Source organism: Camarhynchus parvulus, chromosome 1 (genome assembly GCF_901933205.1).
Source record: "Camarhynchus parvulus chromosome 1, STF_HiC, whole genome shotgun sequence".
NCBI classification, from domain to species: domain Eukaryota; kingdom Metazoa; phylum Chordata; class Aves; order Passeriformes; family Thraupidae; genus Camarhynchus; species Camarhynchus parvulus.
In genome coordinates, this window is record NC_044571.1 from 70857340 (window position 1) to 70881565 (window position 24226).

Genomic DNA, 24226 nt, shown 5'->3' on the forward strand with positions numbered 1-24226 from the left:
TCTCTTGTTCAAATCCAACTCTAGAATTTATCCATCTCACACAGGCTATGAAAGCTGTTTCATCTTTTCAACAAAAAATGAAAGCAGAAAGTATTTTTTGTATTTTTGTTCTCTGTATTCTGTATGTGCAATCTTACTTAATCTTTAGGACTATCCAGTTAGAGAATGAAATATCCCTGCGCAGAATTTGAGTCAGTTTGGTCTGTTTATGACAGTTTCTGCTCTATTCAGTCTCTGTACACACTCTTGCTCTCAGTCCTAAAACACTTCCACAAGACACGGCCCACATAAGCAGAGGAGGAATTTGCATTGCTGAAAAGCAAATCATGTTCATGGGGGCAACTACTGCCATCACCCTTTTGCTAAGGAAGGAGAGGGGAGCCATGAACCCTCAGAATCTACCTACATATGCACCAGTTAAATGACAATGGCACGCATGTAAACAGAGGAGTAGGCACTTAGCCCATAGAGAATAACCCACTTTCGTTAACCAAAACTGTAATTGAACATTGTGAATCCCATGCATAGAGGTTACAGATCTGTTCCAAAAGGTTCAAACAAGCTCTTAAAGCTGCTATGTGATGAGGTTGGATTGGTGCATAGATTGGTTTTCAGCAGATTGAAATATGAGAGTGTGCAAAGCTCTGTCCTGTGCCCATGACTGAGGGCTGGCAGAGCAGCTAAGCCTTCCCCTAGGCAGGGAACATATGTGCTCTTCCATACACATCTATGTATTTATTTGTACAAATCCCAGTAAAGCAAGAAATTACACGTAAATCAGTCATAAAAGAGTATTTGTCTCTGATTCAACAAGAAGTAATTTCTAACACTTCACTTTCTATTCCAAATACTTCCCTCCTTATCCTGGTTCAGCTGTGGTAACATCCAGGGAGTAAAGCTAAAAATTTCATAATGATTGCAAGACTGTGTCCTAAGTTTGTTGACACAAATTTCCATAAACATCACTATGCAATAAGTATTGCATATATCTATGCAATACATTTTCAAGAACTATGGCTTTTGTCCTTGCTTAAAAAATTCTTTATAAAGGTAACAGTACTCAGCTATGTCACTTCTGTTTGCAAGCTGCTCTGTCATCAGAATAGCAGAGTATACTGTGATATAATTAATTCATAAAGTTTCTAAAGCTTTAGAAAATAGTGATTATATATTAAAAAACGAATATATCAATAAGTGATACATTAAGAAAAACTACTCTATTTGAATATCAAATTAGGTGCAGGAATAATTTCCTTATTATGGTCAAAAAGGAGCTTCTTGAATTGGCCAAATAACTTATCTAGTCCAGACATCTAAATGTTCCAGCAGCTACCAGAAAATTCAATAAAGTTTTAGTACCTTTACCTTGTTGCCTCCTGGCCTAAAATTAAAATCTGAAATAACTGGGAAAGGAAAACAAAATCCTGATAGTTAGAAACAACTTCATTCTTCAAACTCTCTGTAATGGACCAACATTTTTTGCTATCAAATATGAAAAATATAAATACCAAGAAAATTCTTCCAAGTATTAGAAATCCCATGCAGAAAGAGCCTTGTTATTAGATATGAATAATAAAAAATCAGTACTCAAAGAGATCTGGAAATACATAAGTATGTGCATGTGTGTTCAACACTGGACTATTTATTACATTCAAATTTTAAAAGGTTATTTCCAAACTGAGACAATATATGAGAAATAAAAAAAAAGAAGGTCCACAACTTTCAGATTGCAGATAATTCAGGGTAATCTAAAAGTCATTACACATAAAATATTGATGCCATTGTATTTTGGTATCCATTTTGAAAAGTGACAAAGGGACAAGGCTTAAGTACGCAAAAGTTAAGCTGTAAAATCTGTAATTTTAAAATACAAACCTATCTGGGAAGCTAGAGGCCTGTATTAGGTCACATACTTCCTATACAGTATGAAGAAAAGGTTAAATACAGAATAGAATCTGAAATATCTGTCATATGAGTAACACAGTTCCTTACGTCACCATGCTCAGCCTATAGATACAGAAACCTGGAGAAGGATAATGTACTTTGCTCTTCCCATAAATTACTCAGAGGCAGAGAGCTGCCTCCACTTCTCCTAAAACTCTATGGAGAACAAAAATCTATGATCTTATTTTAAAATTAAATTAAGAGACAAATCACAAGCATGACTTATAATGCCTTTCAGATGCAGTTCTTGAAAGAGGAGGTAATGATGGGGTTTCTGCCTTCTGAGAAAGCTTAAGAGCTCTTTGCCAAGACATATGAAATGGAGACTCTTCTACCACCTTCATGGAGATTGTTTTAGCCACCAGGCTAGAAGCTGAGCTAGATAAAAGCTGATTTCTCCTCTTCAGTTGGATTGTAAAGCTTTGGCAGAAGTAGTAATGGCCCCTCTTTGCATAGCCGATAGTCACACGATATGTAGACTGGAACAAAATTAAATAAACTAGACTTAGGCTTGCTCAGCAATTACATTTTTCCTGCTTACAATTCTGTCTAAATATCACAAAGTTACTTTAAAATCTCCACACAAGGCACATGTTGGGGAGAGAAATAAGGGAAAACTAGGAAAACAAAAAGTATGCTTATGCACTAGGGAAAAAAAAAGTATGTTTATGTAATTAAGACAGTTTCACAATGCGCTCCACTGAGCTGAATTACAATTCTGAATTAAGGTTAAGAATTGCATAACCAATGCTACTCGTATTTTTTAAGTTTTTACCTTTGCAATCCCAAGATCTTTTAAAACCACTTTTTTGGGGGTTAAGTAACACAAAATACATGGGATTATATATAAATTTTGAAAATTCTGTAACACAGAGGTTAACACCTTTAGAAGTTGGCCATGCATCCCCAGCTTGTTGTATTACTGCAGAAATCATAAATGCTGTAATTTACTGCAAAGAAATTACCTACAGTGCATCAGTGTGCATGCATATGCAAACTGTATTAAAATAAAAAAGCTGTAGCTTTGACATCAAAAATAACAATAGCATTTATTAATTCACCACTAAGAGCTGTGGGGATCAGAAAGTCAAGTTACACAGAACAAAAGGCTGCTATATACCAGATCCCTGCTTTATTATATTACTTAATCTGAAACATAACACCTCCCCTCTTTAACAGTAGGAATTAGCCACAGAATATGGAAGACATTCTGAAAGGTTATCTTTGAAAAGTCAAGCTTTGCAAACGAGATTCATCCGACCAAAGCAAAGATCTGCTTTGGAAGGAATCACCTATCACCTGAACTTTCTCTACAGGGGATGGGGAGGGCTGGGGGGGTATGTGGGTAGGAGAAATTAGGGTTAATTAGTCTGATTTGTTTAAACACCACCCTTGATCTCACCATATAGAGAGAACTTCAGATCACCAGCTCACAGATGTAGCCATGACACATATTCACAGTCAAGAAGGTGGCATCCTACTCTGGTTTTGTCAAGAAACAATGAAGGGCTTTGAGGGCCTTTGACTTCCTCTGTTTCAGTTTGTTAACAGATGTTAAACATTTTACACCACTTCCACTGAAAAGATAAAAGTCAGTCACAACTGCAAAATCTGTAACAACTTCTTTACAGTGGCAGAACCCCAGAAAACTCCAGCAGTATTTAATACTCACATTCTGCATGGAATTTAAAATAGTGTGAGCAAGTGACACTTACAGAATTACAGGTTTTGGCTATCCTGTGCTTTAAGTGAACAAAGGCCCTGTGGGAAATAATATACAACAATGTAAATACAATCTGTATTAGAGTAACTATGTATGAGGGAATTTCATGGTTGCAGGCCTCAATTCTGGCATATTCTAACTTTAGCAAGTTCTCTTAGAATATGGGCTTTGGTTTGTAAGAGACATTTTATCAAAAAGTAAGAAAAATATTTTTCTAAATGTTTTATTTGTGTTTTTGCTTATATAGCAGAAGTGAAAAAAATCTACGCTATGAAAAGTAATTTTCCTCCTTAAAATTAATTAATTAAAAAAAGAGCAAGATCAGGTTTTAGGGAGTCAAACACAAATATTCAATATGGAATTGCAGTTTTCATCTAATCTGATATTGGCATCTAGGTGAAATTCATAACTATAGAAGTCTGAAGGTCTGAAGACAAAGCCAGAGCTAGACACCATAGGCTCTCTTTCTAAAACAAAGCCAGAAACAGAATCTCCTGAGAAGTAATTATTCTGAAAAGGCTTGAAAGACTGCTTAGTGTTAGTCACTGAAGTTTACCTTATCTGGCTTGCCTGAACTCTTGAGGTACCTCATTCTCACCCCTGACTGGGAGTTTGGGCTGGCAACTTCAGTGCTAAGCATTAAATTTTAGATGCCCAAATTAGAGTGCATTAACTCAATCTTAAATTTCCACATGCAGACAGGGTAACTATAAATCCCATTCAGTAATATGCACATAGAATCATACCACTGGACTAAAATGAAACTTCACTAAAACTGGTGGACACCACCCTTTAGTTAAAAAAGCTCTAAGAGCTCATGTTTTTAGGAAATAATCATGGACTATACCTCAAAGGCACATATCACTGCCCAAAATAACATATGAGATTATTCTATGATCATTTTTAAAGAGGAGTTTGGCAGTACACTGCTTTAGCACAAGTGAACCAGTAAGAGTGAGAATGTGTGAGGTCTATCACCCAAAAAAATTAAAGGTGAGCAAAGTAGAGGACAATAATTGAAGGATACAAGTGATCTGTAAGAACATTAGGCCCTTCTTCTATAAGGCTGCTCCCAGCTCATGAGGTGTTGGTTTATAATGAATCATTACTGCTAAGGTCCTCAGCACACAACTCTTGTTATAAGGCTACTGCATTTTATCCTACTTCCAATACATTCCAGTCCTCCAGGTAATTCCAGTCCTCTGGTGTGGTATTTCAGTGTTCTTTTGATTGACAACGATTTTCTTAATAGAGAGTTGGCAGTATGGAAAGTTTGAGCCTAGATGGATTTGGTGTTTACTTCTGTATTTTCTTAAAAACAAAAAAATTAGGTGGAACACAGCCAAAGAACTTTGTAGCTGAGCAATTTAGAATCACTGGAGGCTTAGAAGTTGAGACAGACCTTTAAGATCATTGAGTCATATAGTACCTACCAGCAGCAAGTAGAATAAAAACCCCAACACACTACTGTGCACTTGTTTAGCAGTATTTTATATTCATATGCCAGTCACAGCTTGGACTGTGTACCCAAAATCAGAGGACTCAACATGGATTTATACCAGAGGTACCAAAACTCAGTGCTTCTGAAGTGGTCCTAATGCAACCATTCCCTGTGTGATTAAGAGAGATACATTTGAACCAGTATTTTCAGTCTGAATGCAGCTTAAAAGCATGTTATTAAATTAATATATTTAAAACAGTCTAATGCTTCTGTAATTAGAAATTGTCTAAAAAATACTGAAAAGCTGAAACCAGTACTTATTTTTTTCAGATTGCCCCTAAAAACAATAAAGCAAAAGTTTATTGAAAAAACCCCAAAAAATGTTCTGCAGCTTTACTGCAATGCATGCAATCCTGGAATAATTTTGAATAACCTAATGGCCGAGTTAAATAAGAGCCTTGCAAATCCACTCCATACAGAAAATAGATAATTGTTTATAGCTACTGCAAGCCTGGGCTGAAGGGCTACCCACACTAGTAAGTGCACATAAGGCAAAAACCATAGGAAATAGTACTTGTTCACTACAGGTCACAGATTAGCCCCTTCTCTGTAACTCAGGAATTTCAAGCTCACTTTAATCTAGTGTAATTGAGCTAACCAGCTCCTACATTAAAAAGTAATGATTAAGTTAAATTTCTTGCAGACTTTCTGTACCTAAAACAAACATGCAGTATGCCTCTGGCAAAGAAGGATACTAATTATAGGATTGACTCATAAGATGAAAGGTTGCACAAGTTACTACTAGAAACTGAAGTATGGTAAGCTGCTTTGAAAAAACACATTGAAATTCTCATAGTCTGCAGTTGAGAATTTAATGTTCTAACTGTACTTAACAGTGTCAAGAAACAAAACTAAATATGCTTGCAAACTGCTTGTTCACATTTTAGATGAACAAGCTAGAAGTGAATACAGTGATTTCTTCATCATTCTGTAATAAGGATTTTTAAAATGTAATAAAGAAGTGAGCTCTACAGTGAGTTTTTATTACATGAAAGCATGTGAAATTAACTATTTTTTGGTCATTCTTAGCTTTTGTTACATAAAACATGGTCTAACAATATGAATTCGAGGATTCATTGCTTGACTTCACTCTTAATGCAACAATTAATTCACCAATTTAAAAGGGATCACAAAAGAAACACATCTCCAAGGCTTTAAACATCTCTGGGAAAGGATATGCAAGTTCAAAAGTAGTTTTTATTTCCAGCTGCAGCTTTCTCTGGGATTAGCAGATAGAGTTGCCAGCTGTGAGTCAGAACAAAGATAGAAAATATGCCCTATGTGTTGTCATGAACTGATCAGATACAACCTTCTGAAGGCCAGATGGGTACTGCTTATGTGAACTCCTATTATCAGCTGCATGATCTTGGGATGTGAATTCATGAAATAATTGAAATTTGATTCAATTTATTTTAAAAATCACATGTTGACATTTCTACTTTCATTTCAAGATATACACTTTCCATCATATTCTAACAAGAAACAAGGAATGGATTTTCCAAGAACACAGTGGAATACTGTGTTCTCTCCAAAATACATCAACACAAGCTTTAGTAGATAAAAATGGATTACATATAATTAGTGCAATTCTCATGCTGAAACTAGACAGCCAAGGCCACTCTGAGCACTTCAGCTTGGTCAAACTTCACATCAACTTCATCTACTTTAAATTTTACTGGATTATGACCACATATATTTTATATATTATATTTCCAGAGATTATGAACAAGTAGAGTTAAAAAAAGACATTTCTATTCCTAATTTATTCTATGATTTCCATGTGTATTATGGAGCCATTTACATTATATTTTCTCACTCTGAAATAATTTAATATTTCTATTGCTAACACTTTACTAAGTAAGGACTGCTAATACTAATCTAGATTTTATATTAGATAGATGGTTTTCTTAAAGTTTCAAACTTTAATATTCAAATTTTTCTGTTCCTTCCCCCCAGTCATAATAAATTAATGGTTTCAGGAGGTTCAGAAATTATAATTTGTTTTCCATTATTTTCTTTCCTGTACATTTTCTGCCACCAACAAATGTGGTAGGAGTTTATGCCACAACCTTCTCATCTCAGTAAGTGCACTAATGTAGCTCCCTCTTCACCATTCATTTGTTTTTGTAAAATCTGAAAATTCTTTGTCTGAGATCTGTTACTCTGTCAGCACAGACAAATTGGTCATCATGGTCAAAAGGATTAAAAAGGGATAAATGACAACAATATAGATACACTGTGTTCACCTAGGAAAGCAAACTGAAAAAAACCACAATTCTGTTCTTAACATATATCTTAAAAAGTTTACAATAACACTTACATTTACAATTCTGAAGTTATTTTTAGCAGACAAAAATGACAACTGTCATACCTATGGGACACTGGCAATATTCATCACGCTTAAATGCATAATAGTCGAAAGCAACGGAAGGCAAATTCCCTCTTCTCAGAAATCTGGCCTTCCACAGCAAGGGAGGAAAAAGCAGTTTCCAAAGAAATAAAAAGAATAAAAACTGTCAGGAAGGAAAATTCTTGTATAGATCCAGAGATTAGTGTGATGCAGGCATTAAAGAAATGATCCGTGTCCTCAATAATAACCACCAAGCGCTGGGATAGGTGTTCAGTCAACAAAGCCAACCCAGTTCTTAACTCAGAACTTAAAAGAGAGCAATGTAGGATGACAGGAAATGTTTGGCTGTGAGCAATAAAGCCTTTTGTAACTGCAGCAGTATCTGTGAGAGACAATCAGCACAAGTGTGGGACACAAGCTCATCTAATTCTGGAAAAGAAAACCTTATGGCTGCATCCCACTTGTGCTACATCCCAAGCCTGCACAAAGTAACAGCAGGAAAGGACTAGGAAAGAACTAGGCTTTTCCATTTTGGTAGTTTTCCTCTGTTGCACAAACTACAGCATTCCTTCATATATAAAAACTCTTCAGTATGGAAATTTTTGTCTATATTTTGATCCAGAAGAACGTGTCACAATCTATCTCACACAGCTCTAATTATGGAAACCTGTGTGAAATCAATCTAACAAACCATGTTTTGTGTAAAGAAAAACCACATATTATAATTACCACATGTAGTTAAAGGAAAGGTTCAACCATTTGCTGGGAAACTGACACACAGAAAAGGGGGATTCAAAGCAAGTTCTCTAAAGCCTACAGAAATACTACCAAGACACATGCATTAAAATCCAAATTTTGTTTGGCTTTGTATTTCTACTGCAAATTCTGTTACTGAACCATATCCTGGTCTTGCACACTCCACAGAAATATTTATTTTTATATCAAGGATATTTTGTCTTTTTACACAGAAAATATTTGCATTTCAGAAGTGTAAATGCAATTACAATGAGGGAAAGACAAGAAGACAATACATTTCTGAATTAAAAGGGGCTAAACCCACACCAGTTAACACAGCAGAATGTCTTCTAGTGATTCTTTTGTGCAGATTCATTCCCTGATGTAGAGGATTATTCATTATACTGCATGAAGCAATGCATCAAACCTTTGCAGAGCCTTTACAGTGTCATATTCAGCTTTTTAAGTTTCCATTGGATATTATCAACAGACCTCCCTTATGACTTGCTGGTCAGTCTCAATGCATCTAATAATACAAAGGTAGTAACAACCAAAACAGAGGACTGCCCATTATTTGAGATTAAAGAGCAGAATAATTGAAAGAGAAAGTCTGACCCAATCACCTGTACTTTATACACATAAAGCATGAAGAAGGGAATAGAGTTGATTAGTCAGATAATAATTTAAATGGAAATTCACTATTTTATAGCCTGAATTGTACTTCAAAAACACAACTCAAATTCTTAACTTCCTGAACAATTTCTACTCCAAAAAAGAACAGTCTTACTAGTACACTTTCATCAGGATATCCAAACAGGAAACAGAGCAGATATGTTTTCCCCCTCATTTTGAAAAGCTGTGAGTAGTAAATTAGATTCTATTATTTAATCATGACTGGGTTGCAGTCAGAACGTGAAAATTATAAACACTGTAATTATCTCAACAAGCAATCTTAGAGCCTGTTGAACTGTATTGAGCTGTATTGCAACTTGCTATGTTGAGAAGGCATGAAACCAGGATCTCAAACAGGCCCAGGCCTTGCAGTGCCAAGCAGGCATCACCTGGGCTGCATCCTCAGTGCTGGGAACACACCTGGGACAGAAACACACTGGTGATGTAAGAACCAGAGTAACAGCAGCCAACACACATGGTAAGGGAAGAATTCTGCATTCAAAGAAGGCACCAAGAAAAGGACAGCCAGACATTATCCCAACCTGCTCTGCTGAGTTTGCCATCAGAAGGCACCACAGAACAGATTGTTCAGAGATGAGCAACAGAGCAATTAGTTCGTAGATCCTGATGGCTTCAGTGGCAGCACATGTAACTGGTCAGTGCTACAAAAGCCTTTGGATGACCACTGAAGGGTACAGAGAAATTTGGAAGTGCCTCCTTAAATTCCAATTCCATTACCTCTTGGATCAGCTGTGATAGAGAAAGGGGTCTGTATTGTCTAGTTATACACCTGTTTAGAGCATCCTGCTCACTCCATGCATATGTACTTCCTTCCAGGGCAGTCAGGGCAAAGCAGGTAAATCAAACCTTTTGGCCTAAACTAAAGCTGCAATGTGTCCAAGCCTCCTGGACCCAGAAATTGTGGAATACTCCTGGAGACCAAATGAATTGTTGTAGGTCCCTTGGGTTTTTAAATGTTTGCACAGTTAGGTAGCTGTCAAGCCGGGCAGTGGGTGATGGAATTTTGGAGTCAGAATCCTGGGTCTATTTGAATATTTATGCCTTACATACCTCTAGATGCTTGACAGGGCTAATGTTACCCATAGTGAGATACCCCTAAAGCATTTGCTACTAGCCTAGTTCTTTCAGTTTGTAGCTTGAACTGGGCTACTTGAAACATACTTAATGAAATAAAATTTCACTGTGCAAAGAAATCTAAGTTAGACTTTAGGTAGCAGGCATAAATTAAGGACCCTGCTTATTGTCATTGTAAGAGCTTCAAAGAAGAAAAGAAGATAAATTTCAAACATTCATTACTTGAGGTTACTGTAGACTTTCATAAGAGAACAGCCATGCTATACTGTAGCACGTAGTACTACTGTTCTACAGAAGTACTCAGTATGTGAATCAATTCATTGGAAGAGCCTTCACACCTACACTTTTGCAGAATTAAGCTGTAATAGATGTGATTAGAAATCTTTCTGATAAAACAAATTTTCCACGGTAAAAGAAATTAACGGAATGGTAGAAAACATTTAAGGATAGTGCACAAAAGTGGGCAGAAGTTCAACACTTTAAACTGATTGGATGCCCTGAGAACTTCAGCTTCCAAATCTTGATTCCTGGGTAAATCCTTGGTAAATTCCTTGGTGAAGTGTCTGGCTTACTTAACAGAAATTCTGTTAGGTTTGGGAGTTGCAGCTCCTTGCAATGTCATTTCAATTCATAAGCTAAATTTTCTTCTATGGAAAACTTGTGGTGTTTTTTGGTTTGTTTACGCTTGGTTTTATTTTTTCATTTCCTTTTTTTTAAGCGGTGTAGACTGGATAGCAGATAGAAACGAGGGAAATACTTCTGACTATTTCTGTCCACTAACCATAATACATATGTAGTGTTAACAAGCTACATAATGAAGTGTTTCCAAACATATAGGCACAGAAATGAGAGGTACATGCAAGGAAAGTTGATGAGAGTAAGCTGGGAAAGTTTTAGAACATGATTAAACTGCATTGTATTTGAATTTCCTCTCCATTAAGTAACGCTTCAGAACTATTTAAACTCATTTTAGTGGTAATACCTCTGTTATTAAAATAAAAAAAAATCCCCCTCTCTTTTTTACAACTTTTTTTAGAAGAGGATCCCAACATATAAAGTAAATTCAGAACAGTAAGAAAAGGAGCCGTTTGACTCTAAGTTATACATGAACCCTAAAGGATCAGAACCAACTCAATTACCAAGGACAATGAACTAAAAACATTTAGGTTTCCTAAGTTAACTCTCTTTATGACGAGTGAAAGAAATGAAATTGTAATAAAACTCTTTAAGACATGAATAGCAATTCTCATCTCTCTTAAACACCTCATGGAATTTGTTTCAGACTTCCTGAAGGTAAGTTACTCTATCATCAGGTCACATATGGAAAATATCAGACTGACTTACTACATTTTTACAAAAGTCTAAATTTCAGTTTTGAAAGAATGGGAAGGCAATGTCTCTGTAATAAAACAGTAATGATATTTATAAGCTAATGATGCAATTATCTGTACTTAAATTAGCTGTCACTGCTTATGAATGTTGTGAAAGGTTTATGCAATATTCCAGCTGCTTTCTATCACAGTGTTCAAAATGGCAAAGAGGCCTATGAGAGATGCTGTTAGGTAATCTCAAATCAGAACAAATACTGAAATAAGGAGGGGGTATATGTCGGAACAGAACCAAATAATTAGGAATAATTTCACTTGCTATATACTTTCAGATGCCATTTGCCTCATGCACTTAAGTAGCCTTCCTTGAAAGGCTGCTTTGCATTAGTAATACAAAGTTTACTGTACAAAGCAACCAAATAAAATTACAGAAAAACTCAATTGATGGAAAAACATTATCTGGAGCCTGACAGCTTTAAAATCACAAAATTCTGTAAACAGAAAGAAGAAAGTGACACAAATAAATTAAAAATCCACTATATAAACAGTGGAACTAATGTGGAATTGAATGTCATCCAAAAGTTACTCTCAAGTTATAAACTTGTACTTATGTTTAATGAAATAATATAAAAAGTTTCAGCAAAGCTGAGACAGTGGGATTTTTCTGTTTTACCACTAGTGAAATTATTTTACAGAATAGACACGTAGCCAGCAAGCTTCCAACTCCCCCCTTACAAAACAGGGTAAGTCCTAACCCTGCAGACTGCAATTTCTAGCTTCTCAGCTTCTTTGTTCTGATGTTTAGTCCTTGCATACCCCCAATTACTGGAAGAATATCCATGTGGGACTACTACACCCAATACCCATTACACTCACAGGAAAGTTTGCAAAGTCACAGATCCTAATCTTGTTAATGTAAATAAGTAGATCTATGTGAAATCTTACTTTTCCTACACCATCTACTTTTAACACCAGGAAGAAGGAAATAACACCAGATTTTGTCCCCTAAACAGTACTTTCCATTACTGAAACAACATATCTTGTAGATTTGAAGAGTGACACTCAGCTCCAACTCACTTATATTTACTTCCCAGATAAAACAATACTGTAAACCTACAGAAAGTAACTAATAAAAAATCTACACAAGAAAAGGGAACTTTTTTTGTAAAGGGAACTTTGTGATCAACCTTAGTTAAGGCAGTCAAAATGTCATAGGAGTTCCTTAAAGGAACAAAATTTAAAGCAGGTACGATATGGATGCCTCAAGAAAATGTTTTCACATTTAATGATCTTCTTCATGTATTTTGGCTCAACAAGCCATAGTCTCTACTTTTATTCCACACCTTAGTAGAAAAATGTTTCTTTTCTAGCTTGAGACATTCTTTATAATTGAAATCAATCTGGTTCATGGCAAAGTAGCAATTTTAGACCTGACTGCCAATTTATTTCAAATGCACATGATGTTACAATCAAACTGCAGATATGTCCACTGCTGTGACTTACTCAACAAAACATTTCTGCTTCATTGAAGCAAAGAATGTGTTTATTTCTTGGAACATGTAGAGGCTAGTTTCCCAAGCTCCACACGGAATGGTATCCCTCCCCCATCCTGTCCACCCCAGATTCCCATGCTCCTTGATCTGTGCCGTGAAGACAAGCAGAAATAGTCATGGAGAAGGAAGAATGAATTTGGCTGGAAATTTCCTGTGCAATTTTTCATGATGTAAAAAATTAGTAATTTTATAAATGTAACAGTGTGGTCACTAGAGGAAAAAAAAGCACAAGTCTGTTCTTTTGGGGGCTGACTGGCTGTAAAATACTCTCTTGTGCCTAGGTATTAATTTTCTCATTTCCTTGACTCTCTCAATTTATTCCAAATTAAACTGTTTGTACAGCCAAATTCTACACTGAATTTGCACATAAAATGGGAACATCACTGATTTTAGATTGATACAGAAAGAACATTAATGTGGAAGTTCTAGGAACTGTTTTTGTAATACATCTCGAAAAAGGTCCATGCCACAGGCTCTTCTGCTTAGTAGAAAGCCTGTCCAGAAACTAAAGGATTCTTGTGACTCTGGGGTTTTTCTGCATTTTGAGTTGAACAATACAAAAGGAACCAGTTTTAAGAATATCTGACATAATAATTCGCTTGCTTCAATTTTAATCTGCCATCTTCTTATGAGTGAAAGAAGGTCAGTACGATTTCTAATGGTGGTTGGTTTTTTTTGTTTGTTTGTTTGTTTATTTGCGAAGACAGACTAGCTGAAAACATAATGGTTGTTCCAAGAAAGCAATGGTATCTTCAGAAAATCTGCTCGTTACCTGAACCATTCCCACATCTCTCCTTAACTTGTGCCACCACAAGTGTTTTGAGGTCAATGAGCTCATTAGATTTAAAAATAACCTTTAGAAGGGGAGTTATTTTAATTCTGTTCTGTCACAGATAGATTCACAGTCCAACTTACTGAGCAGTTTCAGTAACAGTTTAAGCATAACCGTGGGGAAAGCACAACAGTGGCCTGAGCAGACAGGAGAGTGAACTCTGCAAATCTAAATTGGTACTGAGAAAAAAGAATACTTGAACCATATCAACGTTACTGTTTCAACGTTTCGGACAGTCTATATTACCTTCTATTTCAGAATTTACATCTATGATAAATTCTAATTCCACTCTAATTCCCAGTTAAAGAATTCATATTCTGTCATTCAGAAATGACAGAATTTTTTTTGAGAAAAAAAAAGTCTTCAGGTGAGAAAAATGTCTTCAGTTTACAAAGCGAGCATAAATCACAATTTTAAAGACATGCTTTCATTTCTAATGTTTAGATGCTGACCAAATACATAAAATTGGTCTGTACAGTTTATTTACCTGAACTAAGTAAATTAAAATATAACTATATAATTGTGTATTTAATTGGCTGACATTTTAAAAATACACATAAGTCATTGTGTCCCCCTTTAAAGTTTGCACAAAGGTGATAGCAATTCTCCTGGCCTCTAATACTCTCTTTACTTGTTCATTATAGAATCCTTTCAACTTTGCCTCCAGCAATTCACAAACTCATTTTTTCATGAGTAAATATTTAAGCCAGATCTGTTTTAAAATGTCTACAGAAAGGAGATAAAAGCAAGTATTTAGATTTATAGCTAACTGGGTAATAATCAACTGCTACTAGAAAGAATTTGATCCATGTCTCAGCTTTAACATGAGCCTGTAGTCCAGGTAGGGGGCTGTGAGCCTTTGTGCCCTTATGGTAATGTTCTTAAGCAAACAAAAGATTGCCACACACCTTGGAGGACAATTAATTCATTGAAACAGGACATTTAAACTTTTCCTTTTCATCTGTAACATAAGAGCTAGCTGCACTAATATTTGACTTTCAGTTTCACAGTGGAAAGAGAGAAGGATAAGAAAGCCAGAGAATTAGAACTTAGTTCTCTGATTATTGAGAGCTTGTCCCACACACTTAATGGTCTGTCTCCACTTAGCTTCAGGTAATGCAGTCTTAACTATCAAAATATATCCATTATTGAAATAGACCACTAACATTTTCAGCATTACATGTAAAATGTTCTACACATTATTTATGTAGCCTTACAGAATCATGTTTTTTACTTTTCCCCTATATGATGCTAAGTAAAACTCCAAAGTACTTCAGTTCATTTAGGGGCTGTTGTAGGAAAAACTTCCTAGGTTGCTTGAGGAAGGCATATACACTTCCCAAAACTGAGGCAGCTGCTGTTAGAATCTGAAGAATCAACACAAAAGCTTTCTGAAAATGACAGCAACATATGGCAACTGTACTTCATGTAGGATTTCTGTTACTTTGGATTTTAACGGGTGGTTACTATGCAAATAACAAACATTTTAATGATTTCAAACCTTTTATTATTGCTTCTCTAAAAGCTAGAAATACTTGCCAATTCTCACAACTTTGCTGTTACCACTTCTGTCATTTAGCCAAAGGTGGTGTGCCAGCCATGAGAGTAGGGAATGAAAATGTCTCTAATCTGGATTTACCACTGCAGTTTGTGCCAGAGAAAATGCTCTTTTCCATAGGGTTGCCTGTTGTCCATTTAAAGTGAGTAATAGCTTCCTAATGGTTCAATTTAGGATTCAAGCTCAGGCTCAATTACAAAAGCCAAATCACTATAAACTAAACAATCTGAGTTATTTCAGAAGACTTGGCAACTGTTCTTTCATCACCTTTTCAAAATATTAACTTGTGATTTTGAAAAATATTAAATACACAAGTCACTAACTACAGTCAAAGCTGAATGATAAGGGAGATAATTTCCTCTTTCCTGTCTTTGATTATGCTAGAGATCAGAATTAATGTTTGAAGAGCGCACTTTCTTAGAAGGGAACAAACAAGAAAAGAAAAAACCACATAAAATGAATTTATGAATTAGAGATCCTCCATTAGAATAACATTGTTCCACTTTACATTTCACTTTCTCTTTTTTTTTTTCAGATAAAAAAAGATTAAAAACAGATGAAGGGGATGATACTGAATTTGTCCAGTTGAAGGAATTAAAATACATACATATATGAAATGGTCTGTCTATACTCTGTCTAGAAATAGCTTCTGCAACTCATTGAATTTGAGTGATTTACATCAGTAAGTCGAGATCAGCATTTCATTCTTGGCATCAAACCCGACAGTGTTTGATATTAAGAACATTCTTTCTAAACACACTAAGATATTGTCTAGACTACAAAAATAGTTGAGCATTTTTGAATTTACTTTCTAGGCTTGTGTTATACATGGGCATGAGTTACTGCTGCAAACATTAGAACTTATTTGACTTATTCTCTGATTTACAGGCTTTGAGTGTTGCAGTCCTTAAAACTTTTCATAGATTTAGAAAATGTTTGAAAATCTGCTTTTAGAAGTTTATTACCCAAAAGGCACTAAAACTAGGATGGAAAAAATAGAAGAAAGTTTGGTTTATTTGAAAAAAGACTATTTAAGCAATATATGAAATGCTGAAGAAGAAGAATTATTTCATTGAAGTTAATGGAATATAAAACTGTTGAAAAGTATGGGTTTCATGCAAAACAGTATACTCTTGGTTCTATTTTAATTTTACACAATTAAAAAAAAAAGAAAGGATATTTATAGGAGACTGTGTGTATTTATTAAAGCAGCATAAAATATTTCAGGACCCTGACAATTTATTCTTTCTATAAACAAATGTTCCAATTTGAACTAGGGGAAAAAAATTCCTAAAACATAACTTCACTGTTACAGAAACAAACGAGTAACCCCAAGATTTTCCACATAATTATTTTGAATCACATGTATTTTTTTATTTTATAAAGTAGACAGCAATAAACACAAAAAGAATAGTTCACTCTTCATTGAATTAAAAACATGATGCAACACAGACCACCAACAGTCTTGGAAGAAGTGGTAACAAGGCTTCTGCTACAGAATAAAGAGGTTCTCTCCTTTTGAAGAGATTCTAATTTTCTCATTGGCAAAAACCAAATAGACAAACCAATTACTTCCTTTTAACAGTATACAGAATATAAAGTTATTATCTATATTGTTCTCTCTCACTGTAACCGTAGTATCAAAGTAATTTTTAAACATATCAACAAATACCTTTTTGGGGGTCAGGAAAGCATACTACCCTACCTGATAGTTGTCAGAGGGTCTAGGAAGATTGCTTTTCTTTTGGCATTAACACAGAAATTAAAAAAGACAAGATCAGAAGTGGAATCAAGACTCCCTGACTATGTGGTGTGACAGGAATGTTTATCAGCATGGGACTGGCTATTTGTGGGAACTTCTCAATGATAGTATTGGGCCTGCTGAAATGTATGAACAAAATCATTTACTAACAAGAAGATTAGTTTTATAAAGAGTTTGTAACTGTGACTGATTTTTTTTTTTTGCCAGGCTTTAAGTTAAAAGAGAAAACAGCAAAACCAGCACTTACAGTGAGGCTCATAGGGAGGAGGAGGATCACCACAAGGAACACATTCCATGTCTTGAAAGCCTCCAAGCTTAGTCTTCCTATAAAATCTAGAAGATAGAAGAATGTGAAAAAATAGTTAATCGAAACCAGTTATTATTCCTCACAAAATAATTCAGGTGTTTTAACAAAATCTTCTATAATTGCAAGTTTTGTCAATCAGTGTCTCAATGTAAACAATCAGGAAACAGAAGAAAATAAAAGTAAACAAAAGTACAGTAGCTATTAATTAATAGGACAAGACAGATTGAAAACAAATTGAGGAAAACATCTAGATCTGTTAATCCAAATGCATGGTCACTATCATCTTATATTCACAGAAGAAATAAACAGTTCTGGAGATTTCGGACAGAAATCAATATCCCATTTTCCACACAGATCACAACATATATTAATGACACGCATTAAGAACTTACCTTATGCAAGCTTAGTTACATGTCTAAAAACTAAAAGTTAAGTGATTGATCTATATATTACAAGGTAATTATCACCTCTAAAAATATATAACAGGCTGGATATCAGTGACATTTTATTTAAAGACCCTTCAAGAACTTCATTACTGAGCTAATGTTTGAAGATCATACTGACTACAGTGACTGGCAAAACCCTACATTCCCAATCAGGGAACAAGAGCAGAACCAAAGAAAAGGCAGAACTTTATAATGCTGTATTTCAAATTTTTATGCATGACATCCTCTAGAGAACTTACCTATAGCTCCTAATCAAATAGGTCTGTCTGTCTTTCAACCATTCATTAGTACTAAGACAGAATCAGCAGCAGTGGCCTATTCAAGATGAGTACATGACCATTTTCATGTAGTGGTAGTGGCGCATTAAATAAAAGGTGCCAACTCTACTGATGTTATATTCCTAACACTGCAAATGCCATTGAAGTATGAAGCTTTTATCAGCTAATGCAAACAGCTTTCCAACTCCTCAAGAAACTCCCACTTTATCAATGTGAACAGAAACAGATCCATTGGCTGCAAGACTGAAGGGGTCACTGTGATCATTTACTCTGAACAAAATGTGTTAATATTTGTTCCTAGCTGACATGCTCACTGTAGTATTTTGAAGCTGAACAATAGAGAATGGCATGTTGGAAACCCATGCAAAACAGAAATAAATAAGACTGCTGAGAGGTAAACATCAGTTAAACTATTTGGTTAACCTAGCTGTACCCTCCATTTGTTTGAGCAGCATCTAAACTGAAGGACAGGTATGAGTGGTGGTGTGTTTTGAACTTCTGTTGCTCAAAACATCCAGGCCAGGGGTCCCATGACTACCCTCACCATGGCCATGACTCCCTCCCTCCTTCCTCCAGTTGCCAGCTTTGCTGCCAGAAAACTCAGGTTGTGGAAGCAGCTGTCATTTTAAAACATACTCAACACAATTATCTAGGAGGCATTCTTGACTGGAATACTGAGAAGCATTCCCATGTCCTCCAGTTGAGCTTTACCTTTAATTCATGTCCTAATGTGGCTTCTCTTTTAATCCTTTCTCATCTTCCAAAATTCAGCTTATATTGTTTACAGAAGAAGAAAATCTTCTCCCTGCTGACAACCAAGTAAGCCCTACAATAAGTATATATTAATACGCTATAAGAGCATAAATCAATGTACCATGTGGCTGCAAGTACTATCAAAAGTGGTTGTGAGTAACATCTATAATGCCTGGGGCTGCACCTTCTTGCACAGTGACTTAAGCTAAGATTAGCTACCAAACCTGTACTAAGTGCTTTTAAATGAAGAGATTTCACCTCTAACTTGAGAAAGAGTAATGGCAGAAGCTTCAACAGTGTTCAAGTATTTGATAGTTGGTGTTAAAAAAAAATAAGATATATACACATAAAATAAAACAGCTGAAATATAGATACTAAACAAATGTATGAACTTTTAAGCATGTCTGAAATATATACTCTGAAAATACAAAGCCTGTTACAGTTGCAAATCAGTTCTCATACACTACTCCTATCAGCTACATTACCAGTTCAAAAAAGCAACAAAAATGTCTTTTTACAAATTTATGGCAGGTGTTTATAATATCAGACCTTGGCAACAATAGAAGGAATAGCCTTTTTGAGATCTTAAGATTTAATAGTACAAACAGAGAAAATTAGTAACAGAGTTTTGGGATGACAGGACAACAAATGAAGCACAGCTCTTGATTTATAACAGCAGTTTCAGCAAACAATTCTTTCAGATTAATTTATGATTTTCAGCTAGGATCATGCTTTATGAATTTTGAAGAAAAGAAAGGTGAAAGAAATTTCAGACAGTAAACCACAGCCACTGCTTTTGACCTAAGAATCTATGTGCAAGAGAATTATTAGGCATTGACCTAAGGAGGGGAAAAAATGCAAGCAAATAATGTGATAACTTTTGAAGAAGATAGCAGTGTATGTTTTCAAATGTTTAAATGTTTATAACAATGAACTAAATCACCAGTAACACTGTTTGAGGTATTTTGCTCAGGTGCTGTACAGACAATACTCTCACAGACCAAGTAGGTAATTATCAAACCATTTTGGAGATAAAAATTCCTGCAATTCAAAAATTATGTGCTCAGATAATACAGTAAGGCCAAGATTAGAACATAGGACCTTCATACATACACAAAGGGTACCAACATTTATCCAGAAAACATGAACAAGCAATTTTAATGTAAATCGGGTTAGAATTTGTTCAAGTCTCATCTTCAGAAATGGTCTTACCCTGGTAAACAGTCCCCACATAGTGCATTGCTGGTGGCAGAACAGTTGGCCTTCTGAAACCTGTTAACCAAAGCACAGTCCAGACAAGGCTTGCACTTCTGAAAGCCCCAGTCTTCCTTGAATCTGTTTGGCCTGCATGTCATGCACTGTGCATCCTCCCCGTATCCAAAGCCGCATTCCTGCAGGGATTAACAAGCAACAGCAAGCTATTCAGTCACTGAAAGCGTGAACAAGAGGAGAATGCTGGGATAAAATGAAGACCTGGTGTAATTATTACTGAGAGTAGGTCTTTCTCGAGACAAAAGCCAGCCTTTCAGCAAGTTCAAATGTGTCTTCCACTGCTAATAATCTCCCTTACTTCTATAAGTAATACTTAGTCATCCACTTTATTCATGAAACCACTGTGTATCTGAATGATAAAGGGCTTCAAGGACTCCCACAGTTTCATTATTACTAGCTTATGGTAGAATTATTGAGCTGTCTGTTTTTTAATTAGGTCAGTCATGTGAAAGAGAAGAAACTGGGACAAGTGAAGTATGAAGGCACTTACTCAGTTACAAAAACAGCAAAGAAGCACTTTGATATTAAGGTTCATAGCTAAGGTGAACAAAGTTAATTGCCAAAGAGAGTGCACTGATCTTCAAAAGCTTAGGACTTCTGTTACCAAATAAACCAGAGCTGGTTAATGACCATCAGCTAGGCAGAAAATGTTGCTTAGCCACTAAGAATCTCAAAAACTCAGTCTGTTACAGCTCTCACAGTTCTCAAACTGTCAGAAAAGTTTAATAGATCTGTAGATCACAGGGGGCACAATATGTTACTATACAAGTAATACTGTTATGGTTGGTTATTTCTGCCAAATTTAGCAGTTTAAAGGCATTCTTTCCATTCATTTGCCAAAGGGCACCTAATACAATGGACAAGCTGCAAACATAAACACCAAGCCATATGTAAAATTTTGGGGACTGAATCCTATGAACTGGTTACCAAGAACTATCAAACAACTTCTTAGCAATTATCAAGTTACTAGGAGCTGCTATTCCCTCTTATCATACAAATATCCTATCAATTTTGCTTGGTACTTTGAAGTTTGATTTCATGCATTAGTGATACACCACAAAACTGCAAGGGCAACACAACAAATTGCCAGAAAGAACTAATTAGGAAAGGTACAATATGGAGACCTTGCTCTCCTATGTGTTTTCAGTGGAAGAATAGAGCATCTTCCCAGTGGGAAAGCTGCAGGAAATGTTGAACTAGGATAACTTCAGAGGAGGTTTCCACCAGTTTGATGCATATAAACATGCATGTGTTTGATGCATATAAAAAACATTTTCCGAAGTCACCAACCTAACCAAATCTGCTGCAAAAAAAACCTTTTAAACTTTAGAAACACTCTCAGATTCTCCAAGATCCAACACACTTGGACTCTCCAAGGCTTTGTGCTGAGAAAGCATCTATGGGAGGAGCTTTGTGATCAAACTGGCCAATAGGCCTCTAAGCTGAAATGATAAAGTGACAATAAACAACTTCAGATGCATTTTACAGGACACTCTAAGAATTTTTAATTTTCCTTTATGTTAAGAATAAACTTTACTCTCCTCTGAAGAACAGCCCTGAAGTATGCAGAAAATGAACAATTTATGAAAGCAACTACAAAGAGACAGTAAAAATAGATCCACAAACTTAGTAAAAAATTTTTAGTTTTTGTTTTGCTTTCTTTTAGCTGAAATGTAGTTTATTACTAGTGAGTATTTTTCAGATCAAGGAGCAGACAGGCAAATCATTGCAGTTAGTATCAAAACCAAACAACATCCTACAGTTTCATGCACTGTACAGCATGGTCCTCCTGTGATATACTGGGACCATATTAAAGCTGGTAGGCAAAAAGTTTTAAAAATATAAAAACATTTACTTTCTTTTTTTACTTACCTCAGATATAGACCATTTTATACAATTTTATTTCAAATTGACACGTTTCTACTAGGAATCAATGCCAAAGCCAGTTTTAGCTGTATGTTCCTGTGCTAATTTTTACACTCCATTTCATTTATGTACTTGTAAGACTGTATACAAAACTACATGATTACCACCAGGGACTGGAACCAGACAAACTTGTGTTAGATTTTGCTCTCCTTAAGTCTAAATAAACTTTTTCATTGAATATCATTAATCTTTAACACACTCTTTCTAAATACTCTTTCTAGTTAGCTTATTCAAACAGTAGCATTACGGAATATATTATACCACTCAGTTAAACCATTTACATTGGATCTTTTGATAAATCACTTGGAATCAGTCCTTCCCAAGCCCTATCAAACTTTCAAATATAAGGCTTGAATTAACTTAATTATAAGTTTTCCTTTCCAGACTACCTTTGAAGCTTTGGATCAAAAAACAAGCAGGAAACAAAAGTTAGAATTAAATACTTTCACTCACTGGCCCAAACTACCAAAGCTGAGTAAATTGTTTCTAGATCAGATCTGCTTTGCTATAACTGGATGTATGGACACATCCTAGTGATCCTTTGCATCATGGAATGGTTTACTTTAAAGCTATTAAAATAGTGGATGCAACATAAAGAAATCTTCTGCTCGAGGAATTTACAGTCTCCCATCTTTTCAAAGACGGTTTCTAAGTCTTTGCCAGGAATTCCACAGATACCAATTCATAACAACTAAAACTTTATGTATGTGCTTTTTCTGCTCACATAATATTTGAGGTAGTTAACTGCCAGGCAGGTGCAAATAATATTTAAGCTTGTAAACCAGGCAGAACTTCAAAAATATCTGTACTCGTAATTAACCACATTCCCCAAACTGAAGGATATGATTTAGATGATGGATTCAAATCCTTTGAAACCTTGGACTTTATAATTTAGCAGTCCAGCAAAGATACAAACAATTGACTGTTCATTTTTATCAGTGCATGTGCAAAACTGATGTGCACCAGTTCTCTCTGTGTTCTATTTACAAAGCTGTCAAGTTATATGGCTGATGAGATCTGAATAGTTCCCAACTCCCCCTCACCCTCTCCATCCTCCCACTCTTAACTTTAAAAGAGAGCTCATCTCCTATGGCATTGCACCTTAGGACTGCAGAAAAGAGAAATAAAATTTGTAATAGCAATCAGCCAGACATAAAAAAAAAATTATTTTTGTGCCAGACAAAAAAAGAGCACAAATATATGCTCCCTTTATTTTTGCTGTTGCAAAGCTTTCTGTGAAGAACACTTTGCACACTCCTCCCTTTCTACTTTCCCTTTTCAATGAATGAAAATTTTCTCTCTCAAAAATACACAGTACAAGCCATAAAACTCAAACACTCCTTTAGAAAACTGAATTCAAGTTAATTACAAAAAAAAAAAAATCTTCAAAATTCAAATACATGTCAATTTTCTTGATATCTATACAGCTTTCACTACCACAGTAATGTGCCATCTCCTGACCTTTAACTTGGGTTTCTCCAGAACAACTGTGTTCAGAAGTGTTTCAATGAGCTATCAAGCGGGGCGACTGGTCAAGGCTGCCTAGGAATCTGCAACAAACTAGTTAACCCAACTCATAATTTTGTTTCTAGCCAAAAATATTAAAAGCATAGAATAATGCAGACACCTCTTCAAGAACTACCAGGCCACTATTAAAGTTTTCTTTCACTATGTACTACCCGAACATTGATCCAGACAGAATGACTATAAAGGCTACTGGAGTTAGGTGGCATGGTTTTCCCCTAAAAGTTGAATCTAACACAGACAGTAAATGAAGAGTAAATTAGATTTTAAACATTATTTCAATTAAAATAACCTCAAATTTCATTTTAAAAAATGATTTCAGGCATCTTTAAGATCATAATCTGCAAGTATATTTTAGAATTGTTTCTAGTTCCACTGATTATCCACAAACTATGTAAATCCCTAGACAACACAGCCAAAGCAGTTCCACTTATGCCATGATGATTACAAAAATACTTGGTATTCTCAAGAAAAAGTCTTCCAGGCATTAAGACACTTAATTGGTGTCGGGTCATGTAACAGGTTGTGGCACTACACTGATGCTGGGAAATGAAGCTTTTTCCTAATACCTTTGAGTACATGGCCTTTCTAAATAGCACACAGTTTTAGCTTCCTAAAGTACCTCAGGCTGTGGTCAGCCTCATCTAGAATCCAATAATGAGCTGGA

At 35.5% G+C, this 24226-nt stretch overlaps 1 protein-coding gene across 2 annotated transcripts in view; it reads right to left on the reverse strand.

Annotated features, from left to right (window-relative positions):
* Positions 1-24226, reverse strand: part of TNFRSF19 (TNF receptor superfamily member 19) — a 57220-nt gene that overhangs the window by 15229 nt on the left and 17765 nt on the right. For both annotated transcript variants that reach the window (XM_030952167.1, XM_030952262.1), the window contains 2 exons: positions 20050-20228; positions 17301-17386 (listed from right to left, as the gene is read on the reverse strand). In XM_030952167.1, coding sequence (XP_030808027.1) covers positions 17301-17386; positions 20050-20228 — 265 coding nt within the window. The remainder of the gene's footprint in view (positions 1-17300; positions 17387-20049; positions 20229-24226) is intronic.